Here is a 14849-nt window from a genome sequence, read left to right on the forward strand (position 1 = left end):
ATCTACCTCATATTTTACATGTCTCTTTTTGAGCCATATAAAATACTTAATTTATCAAAAAGAAGATTAATACCATGGCTTTTTATAAAATTGGATAGTAATTAAGAGTTCAAGGTAGAAGAAGTTTTTGATTCAAGGTAATACCAAAATAGATTAGAATATTTTATTTATTAGTAAGGATATGATATTTTTGAATGCACATAATAGCTTGTAAACATTCTTGGAAATACAACAAAGAAAATTGAAGCTTTTTATTGATGACATCCATCAAAACTTAGATGAAGAACAACAATCTTTTTTTTAAATGAAATAAGATCCAAAGAAGATAGCAATCTATCATCTATCTTTCTTTGTAGCTTTTATGTATTTGTAATACTATATAGATAGAAAAATAATAACTATTAGAGTCGACTCAAGAGCTTTCACTTACTGACTTATTAAATTAAATATTGCAATTACCACAATCTTTTAGACAATGTGATTGAAATGAACATCCTTGAGAATGACATTTATTTCTTTGAATAATTAGCAAGTTATTATATGATTGATATCACAACCTTAGAAGAGACTTCCAATATTTGGTGATTTTATTGGCAATAAGAACTTTCAATTTTTTTTATGAAAGAAATTATGAAGGTATCAATAATGATCATATAATAGGATGGTCTTTCCATCTTATTGTAGGACACTATTGATGGCTTATCAACCATCTTAAAAGAGAAGAAAGATTAGAATATGTGGCAAATATAATTTTCTACATCTTAGATATTTTCAACATATGAAAATTGCTCTTCATAGAACTCATTTCTAGAAGGAAAAATAATATCTTAGATATACATATTTATTATTATATTTATCTATATAATTAAGTTGAAGTAGATAAAAATAGATTTATTTCATAATATTTTTTAGATAAACCTCCTTGAAGCTTCATAGACACTACTTTGAGTTTAGATGTGTTTATAATTGATTGTTGAGTTAGCAACTTGGTCAACAAATTAATCATATATTGTTAGTTTGAGGAACAAGCTAATTATGCTATATACATATAAAAAACTTGTCTTATAAGTTGAGATATGTGTCTTGTAATGTCAACATATTTTGGAAGTCCTGTAGGACATCACCATGTAATTCTTAATTAAGAGTACATATGGAAGTAAGAATGAAAGCCTTCTTTATTCTTGTCAAAATCTTTCTAGTCTTTAGTCTTATTTCAAGACTTTCTAGTCTTCTTGTTTTTGACAATAGTCATTCTAGGTCATTACTGTATCATCTTTAAATAACTTTCTAATTCTTTTCAATGACACAAGAGTGTATTGAGGATTTCTTTCTTTAAATTTCATGTCTTTGACACTTCCATGGCCTAAAAAGTAAATTCTGTTAGTCAATTTTTGTATTTAGTGAAATAATCTTTGCATCTTATAAAATATATTTTACTAGTTGTATTTTGATTATTGAAGTATTTGACATAATGTTGTAATTCAATCATAAAGTAAAAAAAAAAGAGAAGGATTATATTATAGAGGGTGAAATAGGACCACACTATTTCAAAAACCTAAGATCCTTTTAATCTATAGGAATATATAGGCTTAACACAAAATATGACAAGACAGACCAAAATATAATTGAGCAAAATTAAACAAAATAGGACATGAAAGACAAAATTGAGCAATCGAAAATAGAACAAAACAAAAGTAAGTAAAAAGATATCAAAAAAAAAATTTCTAAGAAAAACAGTCTGAAACCATATCTGACCAGATATTCCAAATAGCCTTAACCAGTCTTATTTTTATCTTATCTTATTACCTTGGACTTTTTAGAATGTTTCTAGGTAGTGGATTCCATCTAGATAATCACCTTAAATTCTTTTTTTAGAAGATTTTATAATATGTTCTATCTAAATAATTTTCCTAAGACTTTTCTAGAAGGTTCTATGATAGATCCTACTTAAATAACCATCCTAAATTCTTTCTAAAATGTTGCATAATAGATCCTATCTCATCTACTAACCTAACCTCAATTCTAAAAACTTCCATGGTTTTAACTATTTATAAAATTATCTTATCTATACACTATTACAGTTAATCTCTCTCCACTAATGTGGAATGTCTTTATTTCACTCTCGATGGTATCTCCAAATTGTCTCATGGCAATAGGTAAGATTTTGTGCAGGTTTTGACTTTGTATTATGAATGGGATAATCTTTCCAAAGAACTTTGTACTAAAGTTATGGACATCCATTACTACAACGAAGGTAGTGATGCTCCAAAATGTTGTCCACTTAATATTCTTGTTAGTTATCAACTACAACTGGTCGTTGGTGTTGATCTGAAAAATACTTTGGTTTAGTATAAAATTCCTTCCGTTGTAAAATATAGAAGACTGGATGGACTTGAATATGTGGCAAAAGCTGGAGGTGGTATACAACATCAGATATCACAGCAAAAATATAGAAAGGTTCAAGCCACGAAGATACTAGTTTATGGATTTTGATATAACAAGTGACAAGATGTTATTAAGTAACACTTAATGACCCTTTCGAATGGTCTTGTGTTGCCAATAGTTATTTGCATACTACTTCTATCAATTTTGTGCAATAAGGAGATAGTGTTGTGCCTCTTGTAAGGCCATTATAAGTAATTGTATAAATGTCTCTATTATCGGATTATTAGTATCAATAGAAAAATAAAGAATTATTGGTGTAATTGGATGCTGATCAATATTTAAGAAAAATGGTGAATGATCAATATTTACTTGAATACTATCATTATAAGTAAACTCCAAGGGCATCAAGTATTCATCCCAATCATTATGATGAACCACTACAAATGACCATAATATATCTTCCAAGGTCCAATTTGCATGCTTTGTTTGCCTATTTATTTGAGAATGGAAGGCTATAGATATGGCAAGTTGTGTACTTAGTAGCTTGAACAAGACTTGCCAAAAACTTTTCATAAAGCATGGATCTTGATCTGAGATGATGACACAAGATAATCCATGATTAGAAAAGATGCTTGTACAAGTCTAGAAGACATTGTGTTGCATGCTTTATTATATTGACATGGCTCACAAGAGTGTACAAAGGCTCAAACATCATGATCCAAACCTACCCAAAATTATGTCCTTGAGATTTATTCTAAAGTCCTTTCTTGTCGCAGATGTCCAAATATTGGGATGTTATGTCTCTCGTGAAGTATGCACGTCCAAAATTTAGCATTATCAAATACATAAATTTGTTTCTTGAAATAGAGCAAGCCATTACTAAGAATGTAATCTTGATATTATTTATTGCTCACTTTTAGTCAATTGCTAACCATCTTGAAATAAGCATCTTGATGCATAGCTTCCTTCCATTCTGCCTCTTTAGTTAAATTTGAAATAACATTACTAATGGTAGTGACTTCCAGCTTGTCTTCTAATTTGTCCTTCAAATCTGATCTCTACAATAAACTATCTGGCATAATATGTTTTCATCCTTACTTGTACTCAAGTAGGATATTAAAAAGTTGTAATTATTCTTTTCAATGATGATGCTAAGATATCATATTTTTCAGATGCAAATCATATAGCAAGAGTCAATGGTCAGTCCAAACAACCACTGGCTTTTCCAATAGATAGTATTGTCACACTTTTGTCGCTTATATAATTGCTAATTGCTCTCAATTATGTACAAAATAATTATGCTCTATCCTTTTGAGCTTGCATGATTCATATGCTATAAATTGAAGGCTCCTACTAAAGTCTTGTTGAAGGACCACTCCAATAATAAAGTCGAAAGCATCAATGTCAAGCATACAAGAAAGATTAGGATCATATAGTTGCAATATTAGAGTAGTAATGAGTGTCTCTTTCAACTTATCAAAGGCATTTTGTTGCTCTTATTTCCATTCAAATGGAGTATTTTTTTCTAATAGGTTTGTCAATAAGGCAATAATATAAGCAAATCACCAAACAAAACGGCAATAGTATCTAACAAGGCCTAAAAATGAGCAAACTTTAGAAGCATCCTTAGGGGTTGGTCAATCCTCCAATGCTTTTATTTTATCTTGTTCCATACGCATACCTTTGGAAGAAACCACATGCCCCCAAAAAGTAACTTTTGACTTCTAAAGTTCACATTTTGATTACTTATAATAGAAGTAACTATCTTCTAGCCAACATAGCACTTCTTGTAGGTGTTATTGATGCTCTTTAGGGATTTTACTATATATAAGGATATTCATCAATGAAGACAACTACAAACTTATCCAAAAAGTCTTGAAACAATCTGTTCATCTCACTTATGAAAGAGGTTGGAGCATTGGTAAGGCCATAGGATAAAACCAACCATTAAAAATGTCCATAGCGCTTATAAAATGCCATCTTTTCTACATCCTCTCTTGCAATATGTGTTTGCCAATAGTTGCTTCAAAGATCCAATTTACTAAAGATGATCGCACCTCAAAGTTGGTTAAGAAGATCATCCATGCGTGGAAGTAAATATACATTTTTAATAGTTTACTTATTGAGGCCTTGATAGTCGATGCAAATCCAAACTCTACTATCTTTCTCAGGGGCAAAGAGTATATGTGCTTTCCATAGTAATGTACTTTCTTGAATGAGGCCTTTATCTAAGAATTCATCCAATGTCTTTTGTAGCTTTTCAAATTCTTTTGATACTAGGCAATAAAGTGATCGACTTATTTATTTGGCTCTCAGCAATATTTCTATTTGAAAAGAAGCACCTTCATCAAGAAGTATACTATTAGGTAGGTTGGTTGGAAAGACATCATGATATTCTTATATAAGTTGTTTTCTTCGTTCTATCCTTTTGGATGTCTTTCTCACTATTTATGCAAGATTTGGAACCACCATATATATTAATTGTTCATATTGTATTTACTTCTTCATGAAGGTCGTCTCTATGAGTAAGTCTTTAGTTGTAAATTATCTTTTCTCTTCACTTGATGTAAAGGTGTAAAGAGTCACATTATATCCTCTATCTTTAAAAGAGATTGTTCTTGTTACCGAATCAACTTGCTTATTTTTCATCTTTAGCCATGGCATACCAAGGATAACATCATACCTTAGCTTTGTAATCTTAAATCTCTCTCTTAAGACATAAGCATCTGTCAATTTCAAGGTTTCTTCTTCAAATATTTCACTCAATACATTCTCTTAATCAGGTGTAAGGTACATACTTCTTCCCTTAATTATCTTAATTTTAATTCCAAATTGGTCGGGAATTTTAGTTGAGATGTAATTTTTTGTAGAGGCACAATCTACAAGTACTCAATAAGATTGTCTTCTTAGTAGTCCTGTTAGATATACTAGTTGATTCTTTTTATAGTTATCAAAGGTTATGCCATTTATCTCTAAGAGATAGTAGCTATCTCCAATATTAGCCTTTGGTGCTTTTACTGAAAAGTCTCATTTTTCTACTTTGACTCATTATTGACTTAGTGAACTTCAAGACTATAAACCTACCTTCTCTTATTAGTGCTTGAATTTTGACATTTTGAACAACCTCTGATCTGATGGCCTAGCTCCTGACAATAAAAACACAATCCCTTTTGCACCTATATTTGTCGTCTTTGTGGTATCAATAATCCTTGTAAGGCATCAATTTCCATTGGCATTGGTTATTATGCCATAATATTACATAGCAACATAAGACTTCACACTATAGGTTATATTCCACGATTTCTAAAATCTGTAGCATTGACCTTCTCAACAATCCAAATTGCCTCTTTAAATGTTTGTGGATCTCTTAGCTCTACCTCTTGTTGCTTCCTAGGTTTCAAATCTTGTAGGAATCAATCCATTATCTTTCCCTCCGAAACATTGCCAATTTAAAAATATAGAAAGTGGAATCGAAAGACATAATCTTTGTATAAGATTTATTAATTGATGGTGTACTATCTTTTGTGCATTGATGGGCCAAAATTGATTTCTAAACTTGGTCTTAAACTCCTCCCAGTGGCAAAATCCACCTTAAGCTTCATAGCTTTGAACTCGATGTTGCTACCAAATAGCTGCTGTATCTTTCAAATAACTGACTACATATATAATTTCTTTAGTGGTATTTGTCCCAAATAGTTAAGAATATTATTACATGTTGAAGAGCCATTGATATAAATCTTCCTATCTTAAAGTTTCAGAATATATACTAGACTTATTCAATTTCAACCTAACAAATGTCTACTCTTTTATCCTTGAAGCTTCTATTTGCCATTACAAAGTAGCTATTTGGCCTAGGAGGTGTTGTATTTTAGCCTCCATCTAGGATTGCTTCGTCATATCTCCAATACTATAATTTCTCCATTAGATTTCACTATTATAATACCCTTTCACTTTTCAATTGACTTTTTAAGAATAGCTCATGGTAGCCTCAACATATTATCCAATGTGACCACAAAAATTGACTTTGAACTAAATGATGACTATTGACATGCTACCGAAAGTAAACAATCTAACACTTGCTTTGGCACAAATGAAACATGACTAGAGTATCTCAAAAACTCAAAATCCTTCTAATCCACAAAAATATAAAGCCTCATCACAAAATATGACAAATTAGACCATAATAAAATTGAACAGAGCTAAATAGAATAAGACATAAAAGACAAAATTGAACAAATGAAAATAGAACAGAACAAAACTGAGTAGAAAGATGGCAAACCAAATTTTACTAAGAGAAAGGATTCAAAATCATACTTAACCAGATACTCCAAAAGGCCCTAACTAGTCTTATTTATACCTTGTACTACTACCTTGGACTTTTTAGAATGTTCTTAGGTGGTAGGTCCTATCTAAATAATTTTATTAAATTCCTTTTCTAGAAGGTTCTATGATAGACCCCACCTAAATAACCGCCCTAAATTCTTTTTATAATGTTCGATAGTGGATCCTACCTGATCCACTAATCTAATCCCAATTCTAGAAACTTCCATGATTCTAAGTATCTATATAATTATCTTATCTAGACTCTGTTATAAAGGAGATTCAATAAAAATATTACAACAAATTATCTTAGAAATATAGATAGTAGTGAAGGAGGTAGAAAAAATTAGTAAGTAATAATTTTTCTTTTTTTTTTAGAAATGGCTTCTATTTATTTTATAGAGGTATAAATGAAGCTAATCAAAGTGGATAAGAAAAATAGTTGATATAGATATCTTCAAGAAAGAATTAAAATTAGTTTTTAGCAAAAATTACCTTAAAAGCTAAGAAATAATACCTAAAGAAGACTGGTTATGAACAAGAATTAAAATCAAATCTCAAGGCACAAATCTGAATAATTATGGTAATTTTGAGGCTCTTTGTTAATTAAAGAATGTGATTTAATAGCAAACAAAAAAGAAGTTTTTTAAACATTGGTTTTGAATGAATTGAGTTTGTAATGACTTTGTAAAGACTTTGCAAAATTAAGGTTGTTTTGAGGTTATTTTGAATTTAAAGAAATATAAAGATTTTATACTTTGGATAATTTTGTAAGATTAATAGATGATATATAGGTGAAATTTTGTGATTATATCATAAATGTTGTATTAAAATTTTGTTGTAAGTTTGAACTTTATCTAATTTTTTATTCAATACTTATTAAAATTTAAATATATTGGAGACTTAAGAATTGGAATTTAGACGACTAATGAAGGTTTTTAAGATTTATAGCAATTTGTTGGTTGGATTGAGTTAAAACCTTATAGAACAGTAATTCACTTTATTTGAAACAATTGTGCAAAATTTAAAAGCCATTGAATACTACTATTAAGAAATAATGTACTAAGAGATTAGCATGAAGCTTGAAAAGAAAAGCTGGCCAACAGCTGAGCAAATTTTAGGATTTATCTTCTATTTGATAAATTCAATCTTCTTTAATTTATTTGTGCTTGTTTTCAATTGAATAAATGAAAAGTGCATAAATTTTGAATTAAAATCTATAATTTGACTATTAATTATTGAAATTTCAAGTTATTATAAAGTTGGATTAGAGTTTCTTTAAGATTTAAGGTTCAATTAGGATTTGATGAAGATTTTATTAGGATTTTATTAGGATTTAAGGTTTCATACAATTTGATTAGGATTTGATTAGAGTTTTATTTAGAATTTAAGATTTGATTTGGATTTACTTATTTTTTTTGTATTATTTCTTCAAATTTTTTATAATTTTTTATGATTTTTTTATTTTTCTTTTATAATTTCTTTAAGATTTCAATTGGATTTTATTAAGATTTGATTATGATTGTTATGCTATAATTGAGGTTTATTTAGGACTTTAGTAGAGCTATTAGAACCTTGTTGCAATTTCTATTTTTCCTTCTACAACAAAGTGCCTAGTGTATTTTCAAGCAAGATTTCATGTAATACAACAACAAGTACTTCAGCAATTTTGCATTATACAACATTTTACTATCCTTCAAAAAAGAACAAACATACTTTTGCAAAATTGTTGGCAATGCACCTAGGTAGGGTCCTCCACAATATTTTAATATAAAAGCAGCTTGATACAACGACCTTGGCAAGTATTGAAATACATGTTTGTTCGATTTGTCTATTGAGCCTATGTTGTATTTAAATGGATCTCATCACCATTGCTGGGTAGAGCCATGATTAGATACTCATGACCATCTTTGGTGGAATAAGTTCTGTAGCCTTGATTGCTCCCTTGCCAGTTACACCAAATTGGCTGCGACAACAATCACGTCCATCCGGTTCTTCCCTCTATAGCCACAAACGAGACAAACATAATGAGTGAAACTTGACAAGGCAGCCGTCCATCCATCCATCCAGCTCTGCTGAGGAGTGGGGGGGTGGTGGTGCGTGCATGGCATGCCCAATGGAGGGGGCTGTTGAGGGGGCAGAGTTTGGCTGGAGATGCTGTGGAAATGCTTTGGCACGATCGAACGCTTGTAACCAAGCAAGCAAGCTCTATCGAGGCTGTCACCGCCACGCCATCCACGCACTACGAGAGGGGCAGGAGGGGGCAGTAGGCATCTCCTGGAGAGAGGTAGGCAGCGAGGGAGGGAAGTAGCACGCACATCTGCTCCAGGGAGAGGAAAGTAGCATCACCCACCTCCCCATCGCTCGGCACGATGGTCTCCTCTCCTCCTCCCCTGCTCCTCCTCCTCTTCCTCCTCCTCCCCTCTCTTTGCTCCTCTGCGCCTGCTTTCCTGCGCTCCCCTCCTTCCCGTCTCGCTCATCCCTCCTCCTTCGTTGCCCAGCAACCTGTCTGGTTCCGCCAGCGCCTTGATCATTTCTCCTCCCAGGTCTGCCCTCAGCTCTGACCGTCTTCTCTCTCTTCCATTCTGTTTCCGTTCACCATTCTCCCTTGTGGATGTGACTTGCTTTCTAATTTCCGTCTCTCCTTCCCACCCTTCTATTCCATTCGTGCAGGACCGTCGCGAATTCCAGCAGAGGTACTACGAATTTTTGGACTACTTTAAGGACCCCAATGCTCCCATATTTCTGCGCATTTGTGGGGAAAGCACGTGCTCTGGCATTCCAAATGACTACCTTCTGGTGAGCTGATTTCCTCTTGCATTTCTTGGCAGGCTCACTATTTTTCTTCAACCATGTTTAGCAAGGTTCACGTGGTCATACTGCACTAGTCCACGTATATCTTTGCATGCTTATTAATTATTTTATTCGTGTAATAAACGAATGTTGCTGAGATTCTAACCTGCTTTTTCGATATCTGGAATTGTACATTTTTTGGCCTCAATACGATCTAGACTTAGCTCTAACTCAGATTAAATTCTGTTTGCTCATCTGTTTGAGTGTTTGTTCGTTTGCTTTTAAGTCTTACAAAAATTCAATCCTCTTTATGATTTCCTTGTAATTTTTATTCCGAAATGAAAAATTGCCCCAATCGTCTCATTTTTTAATGTCTCACGGTCACGTGCCGTAGATCAGCATGCTAGTAAATGATTGTGAATGGTGCCGTAGAAATCATGGAGTCTGGCCACTCCAAATTCCGAATGGTAGAGCTGCAGACAATGATGAGTATTACTATTGTTGAGGTTATCCATTTAAATTTTGTATTCCTTAACAGGTGCTTGCGAAGAAGTTTGGAGCAGCTGTGGTAAGTTTGGAGCATAGGTATTACGGCGAAAGCTCCCCTTTTGAGGAACTTACAACTGACAATCTGAAGTATCTGTCTTCAAAGCAAGCACTTTTCGATTTGGCTTCTTACCGCAATTTCTACCAGGTACTGATTTTCCGTGTCTTTGATAGTATTGGAGGAGTTCGGTGCCACGTACCTGCACACGTATGGATGCATAGCTGCAGTTCCTTAAACTCTTATGTCGTCAGCAAGGAAGTACTTTCCTAAAATCGCCGCGTTCCCATGTTGAAGATCCCTAGAGTAGTGAGTCATTTCAAAAGTTACATTTGACCTCCTTTGAAAGGATATTGAATGCCTGATCACCTCCTTAACGTTATGGATGATCTTTACAGGAATCAATCAACAAGAAGTTCAATACAACAGAAAAAGAGAATCCATGGATTGTATTTGGGGTGTCATATCCGGGGGCCTTGAGTGCATGGTTTCGTTTGAAATTCCCGCATCTAGTGCGGGGCAGTCTTTCAAGCTCAGGAGTCGTTCTTGCGGTCCACAATTACACTGCATTTGATCAGCAGGTATGTTTGGATTCCAATTGTTCGTTTTCACTTTCAAGTGTTGAAGGCGAATTTTAGAAGCCCTTAAAAAAGTGTCGGGAAAGGTCGTGTGCCTTGGGTTTCATGGTTTCGACAACACTATCTGTTGGAGGCGATGGATACCAGAACACGCGACTCACTGATCTTAAATGAAGTAGTAAAGACGTGGGTTGGTTTTAGTACTGAAATACAAACTTCATGGTCCTAGGTTGCAGCATCAGCAGGACCAGCATGCGCAAATGCCCTTCGTGACGTGACTCAAGAGGTGGACAAAGCCTTGACCAGCAATTCACATAAAATTAAGGCACTTTTTGGAGTGGAACAGGTCTGTCTTCTGGTCTCGATGTGGAGCACGGATATGATTCATTTGATAGCATGATCAGCTAGGATCATAATTGAAAATGCAGGCACTCCGCTCGATTATTGTCGCTTTGTTGAATCCGGAGAAGTTGCTGATGTGCAATTATGGGCATCAAGTCTACTCGAGACTAACAGCTCGTTGCAATTCAGTAAATTAATCTGTTGGTTTTCAAAGTTATTGATCTATTTTCAGCATTAGCATAAATATTTTGGTATCAACTTACAAATACTGAACAAATCGCGCTTGGTTCCTATGGTTAAAATTAATTATCAATGGCTTACGCTGTCTACACGTATATTACTTACAGAGTATATAGTGGCTATTGGAGCTTACATTATTTTCGCCTTCAATCTGCTGCTTAGTCATAGAGAAAAAGTGACTGATGTTTCATTGATTACTAATGTGTTTTTATCTGCTGAAATGGCAGTACTAACAGACACTAAAATGATGTTTGGTGAAGTTGAAAAACGATGGTGACTTTCGCTATCTGCTTGCCGATGCAGCTGCAGAAGCTGTAAGTTGTTTCTGTTAATCAAAACTGCTTTTGAAGTTTCATTTGGAGTTTTTAAATATGCACTTCTTGGATCTGGAGGGTCATTTTTTTTTTAAACGTTTGTCTTTGCTCGTTCTTCCATTACTGGAAAAGCTCCCTATTTGGATAAACTAAAATATAATATCAACATAAATAAATTAATTAATTAAATACATATATTCACACACATATATTGAACAAATTGTTGTGTCATACTCTTTTCATGCATTTATTCGTGTTGCTACTCTAAGTTGTGAACCGGCATGCCTTGCAGTTTCAGTATGGCAACCCCGACATCCTTTGTTTGCCACTCGTAGCCGCATATAGCTCGGGCCAAAACGTTGTGGTAATATTATTATTTTTGTTTATCTTTCTAGTTCTCTTGCGTCACCGTTGTTAACTTTCGTCAATCGATTCCTAGACATGTCTGTTATCCCGGTGCGTGGATCATATTTACCAGTTAATCGGGAGGATGAAAAGCCATCACTCTCGGAGTTTTGTGGAGATTTTATGATTTCAGCATAAATCTATTTCGATTATATTGGTTACACAAAGTTATGACGATTTAAGCCTTACTATGCTATGATCATTAAGTGCTACCACAATCTATAGGTGTTCAATCAGTCAGGAGCTGTGTCAACGGACTTGCAATCCTCCAGAACGTTGTAACTGGTTGATCATGGTGCACAGTGTGTTCTTCTCTTGGATTTAATGAAGTACACGTGCATGGTATTGCAGGCTGCATATGCCGAATTTGTGAAATTATTTTTCTTCGGAATCTTTGGTGTAAATCCTATAAGCTACGACCAGGAGCATTTGAAACTCACTAAATCTGGACCAGATACTGGTGAATAAATGATGCTTTAACCAGTCTTATCAATTCCATCAGTATCGTTGGCGTGACACATTTTCGTATGCGTAATGAGTCTTATCGTCTTAACAAGTCTTAACCTATTGGGACTGTTTTGGACTTGATGCTCCTTTGTGCTTGGTAACTGCTGTTTACGTGTTCATGGGGATTCCAAAACTTATTCCCTTGCTTCCTGCATTTTCTTGCTATATTTGTAACATCTATGGTTGTTTTGTAGGTGATCGTCAATGGTGGTATCAAGTATGCACGGAAGTCGCATATTTTCAGGTTGCACCTTCTCAAAACAGCATTCGCTCCCCTGGCGTAAATGAAAAGTGAGAAACATTTTTAACGCCCTTCTTTCAGTAACCGAATATGCAGTTAGAAACTCTTTTAGTTGCATGCAGGATTTGACTTAACTCAGAGACAAAGAATTATTAGGGTAGGATATTAATTGGAGTGTTTATGATGTTGTATAATACTAGTTGAGGCGGAAGAGTAGCCAGATAATTGTGGCATTGGATGTATTGCAGGTATCACCTTGATCTATGTGCTAACGTGTTTGGGAATGGTACATATCCAGAAGTTGATATCACTAACCTTTACTATGGTGGGTCTGGAATTACTGGTATAGCACCTTTAATATCCACAAGTTGCGTTCACTCTGACGTTATAAGATGTTTATTTGTTTCTTATCATCAATGTATTTGTGACATATTCTGTTTGATAATGTGCCAGCCACTGTAAACATAGATCATGATGATAAGCATTTTCTCCAGAAGGTTGTGACCAGTTTTATTGTAATCGATGAGTTGGGTTTCGCTTACGTGATTTAGAAGTGACCCGCAGCATCAAATATCGTCTTCACAAACGGCTCCCAGGATCCGTGGCGCCACGCTTCAAAGCAGATTTCTTCTCCTGGTGGTAAATTCCGGAGAGAATCTTGTGTGTGGACTTGGTATTCTTTATTGCTATGTTAAGTATTGAAAACTCAAGAGAGAAGTAATTAATCCATGAATCTGATGAACTTATCTTCTGTATGAAGCAGAACCTGCAATCATCATTACATGTCATAATTGTGGACATGGAGTGGATTTGCGGGGTTGTCCTCAGTCGCCTCATCAAATAGAAGGTACCATCTCTATCCATAGCTCTCACCTCAATCTTACATGGATTCATAGTATAAATATGAAAGGTGTATTCGGATTGTGGATGTCAATTGATCCAGCTTTGAAAAGTATCTTTCTGAGACGTTTGATTGCAAGCAGGTGATGCCACCAAGTGCGCGAAGCCCAACGAGGTGCACAAAGCAAGGCAACAAATTGCGGACTATATTCAGAAGTGGCTTAAGAATGAAGACACGTCATCCACCTTGTGAGGAAGGCAATGAAGTTGAGCTCATTAGATTTTGTAAACAAGGTCCTCCCAGTCTTTGTTTTGGTGCTAAGAGCGCAAAGAAGACCAGGAAAATTTTGGGAATGATGGTACGACCTAGACATGCCCCAAGTTGAATTCTGGCCCTAATTGATTCTCTTTAAGTTTTGAAATTGAAAGTTGACACATAACATACTTTTGTTGATAAAACCCCATGCAAATATTGTATAGTAAACATAATAATAATTGGTATTTGTATGGCTTGATTATGGTACTTAAATAAAAATTTGGTTATTGACTCACAGTTTGATCATCGTACATGAATAAGACTTTATCCATTTATCCGAATTTTAATTTTTAGATATTGAATGAATTTTATTTTAAAAAATGTATTTAATACGACAGTTTATAATGAATTAAATGAATGAACTAAATGGATTTAATGAATTTTTAACATTTTATCAAACATAAAATATTATTGTTGTAGTGGGATTAAGTGAATGTAGTTACTCTTGGTGTATTGGGCAAAGAATTGAAGCAAATTTAGAAGTTGTAATTAAAATCATCTTTCTATTCTTGAAGTCACAAATTTGAATCTAAATTAATTCACAATGACTACTTTGTGAATTGGTTATTATTTTTTATATTTCATTGGTATTATGGTTTGAAGCAATTATTTTTATTTATAGTTTTTATGTTATCAATGTTCTCTGATGTGTATTTTAGCTTGAAGAATGTATTAAGCATGTAGTTGTAGAAGGAATTTAATTGAATCCTAAAGTTCTTTTTACAATTAGAAACTTTAAATCAAATCCTAAACTTTAAACAATCCTAAGAAAACCTCAAGTAAATTTTAATCAATTACTATAACTATTTGAAACTTCAATAAATATTAATTGAATCATAGATCTTGACTAAAATTTCACATTGACTTCAATCAACATGCAATTAATAAGCATAAAAAATTTGAAAAGAATCAAACTTATCAATTGTAAGAAAAGCTCTTAAAATCTCTCTATCATTAGCTGCCCTCTTTCTTTGATTTGAATATCAATCTTTCAACATTGATTTTTCTTTGTTGAATCATTCAA

At 33.6% G+C, this 14849-nt stretch overlaps 1 protein-coding gene across 4 annotated transcripts; it reads left to right on the forward strand.

The window, feature by feature from the left end:
- The first annotated feature begins 8860 nt into the window (after positions 1-8860).
- Positions 8861-14062, forward strand: LOC112274511 (putative serine protease EDA2). 4 transcript variants are annotated; one of them, XM_024504101.3, is made up of 13 exons: positions 8861-9251; positions 9379-9504; positions 10037-10192; positions 10441-10623; positions 10850-10966; positions 11463-11516; positions 11809-11880; positions 12273-12381; positions 12623-12719; positions 12918-12994; positions 13234-13308; positions 13433-13516; positions 13653-14062. In XM_024504101.3, the coding sequence occupies exons 1-13, from the start codon at positions 9078-9080 to the stop codon at positions 13760-13762; spliced, it is 1434 nt and encodes a 477-aa protein (XP_024359869.1). In that variant the 5' UTR covers positions 8861-9077; the 3' UTR covers positions 13763-14062. The 4 variants fall into 4 exon arrangements, 2 of the variants coding, with proteins under 2 accessions (XP_024359869.1, XP_024359868.1); XR_002967453.3 differs by having other exon boundaries at positions 8942-9251; positions 12918-13012; positions 13123-13308; XR_002967454.3 differs by having other exon boundaries at positions 8942-9251; positions 13123-13308.
- The last annotated feature ends 787 nt before the right edge of the window (positions 14063-14849 follow it).

The sequence above is a fragment of the Physcomitrium patens genome, chromosome 21 (assembly GCF_059467195.1).
Source record: "Physcomitrium patens ecotype Gransden chromosome 21, ASM5946719v1, whole genome shotgun sequence".
Taxonomy (NCBI): domain Eukaryota; kingdom Viridiplantae; phylum Streptophyta; class Bryopsida; order Funariales; family Funariaceae; genus Physcomitrium; species Physcomitrium patens.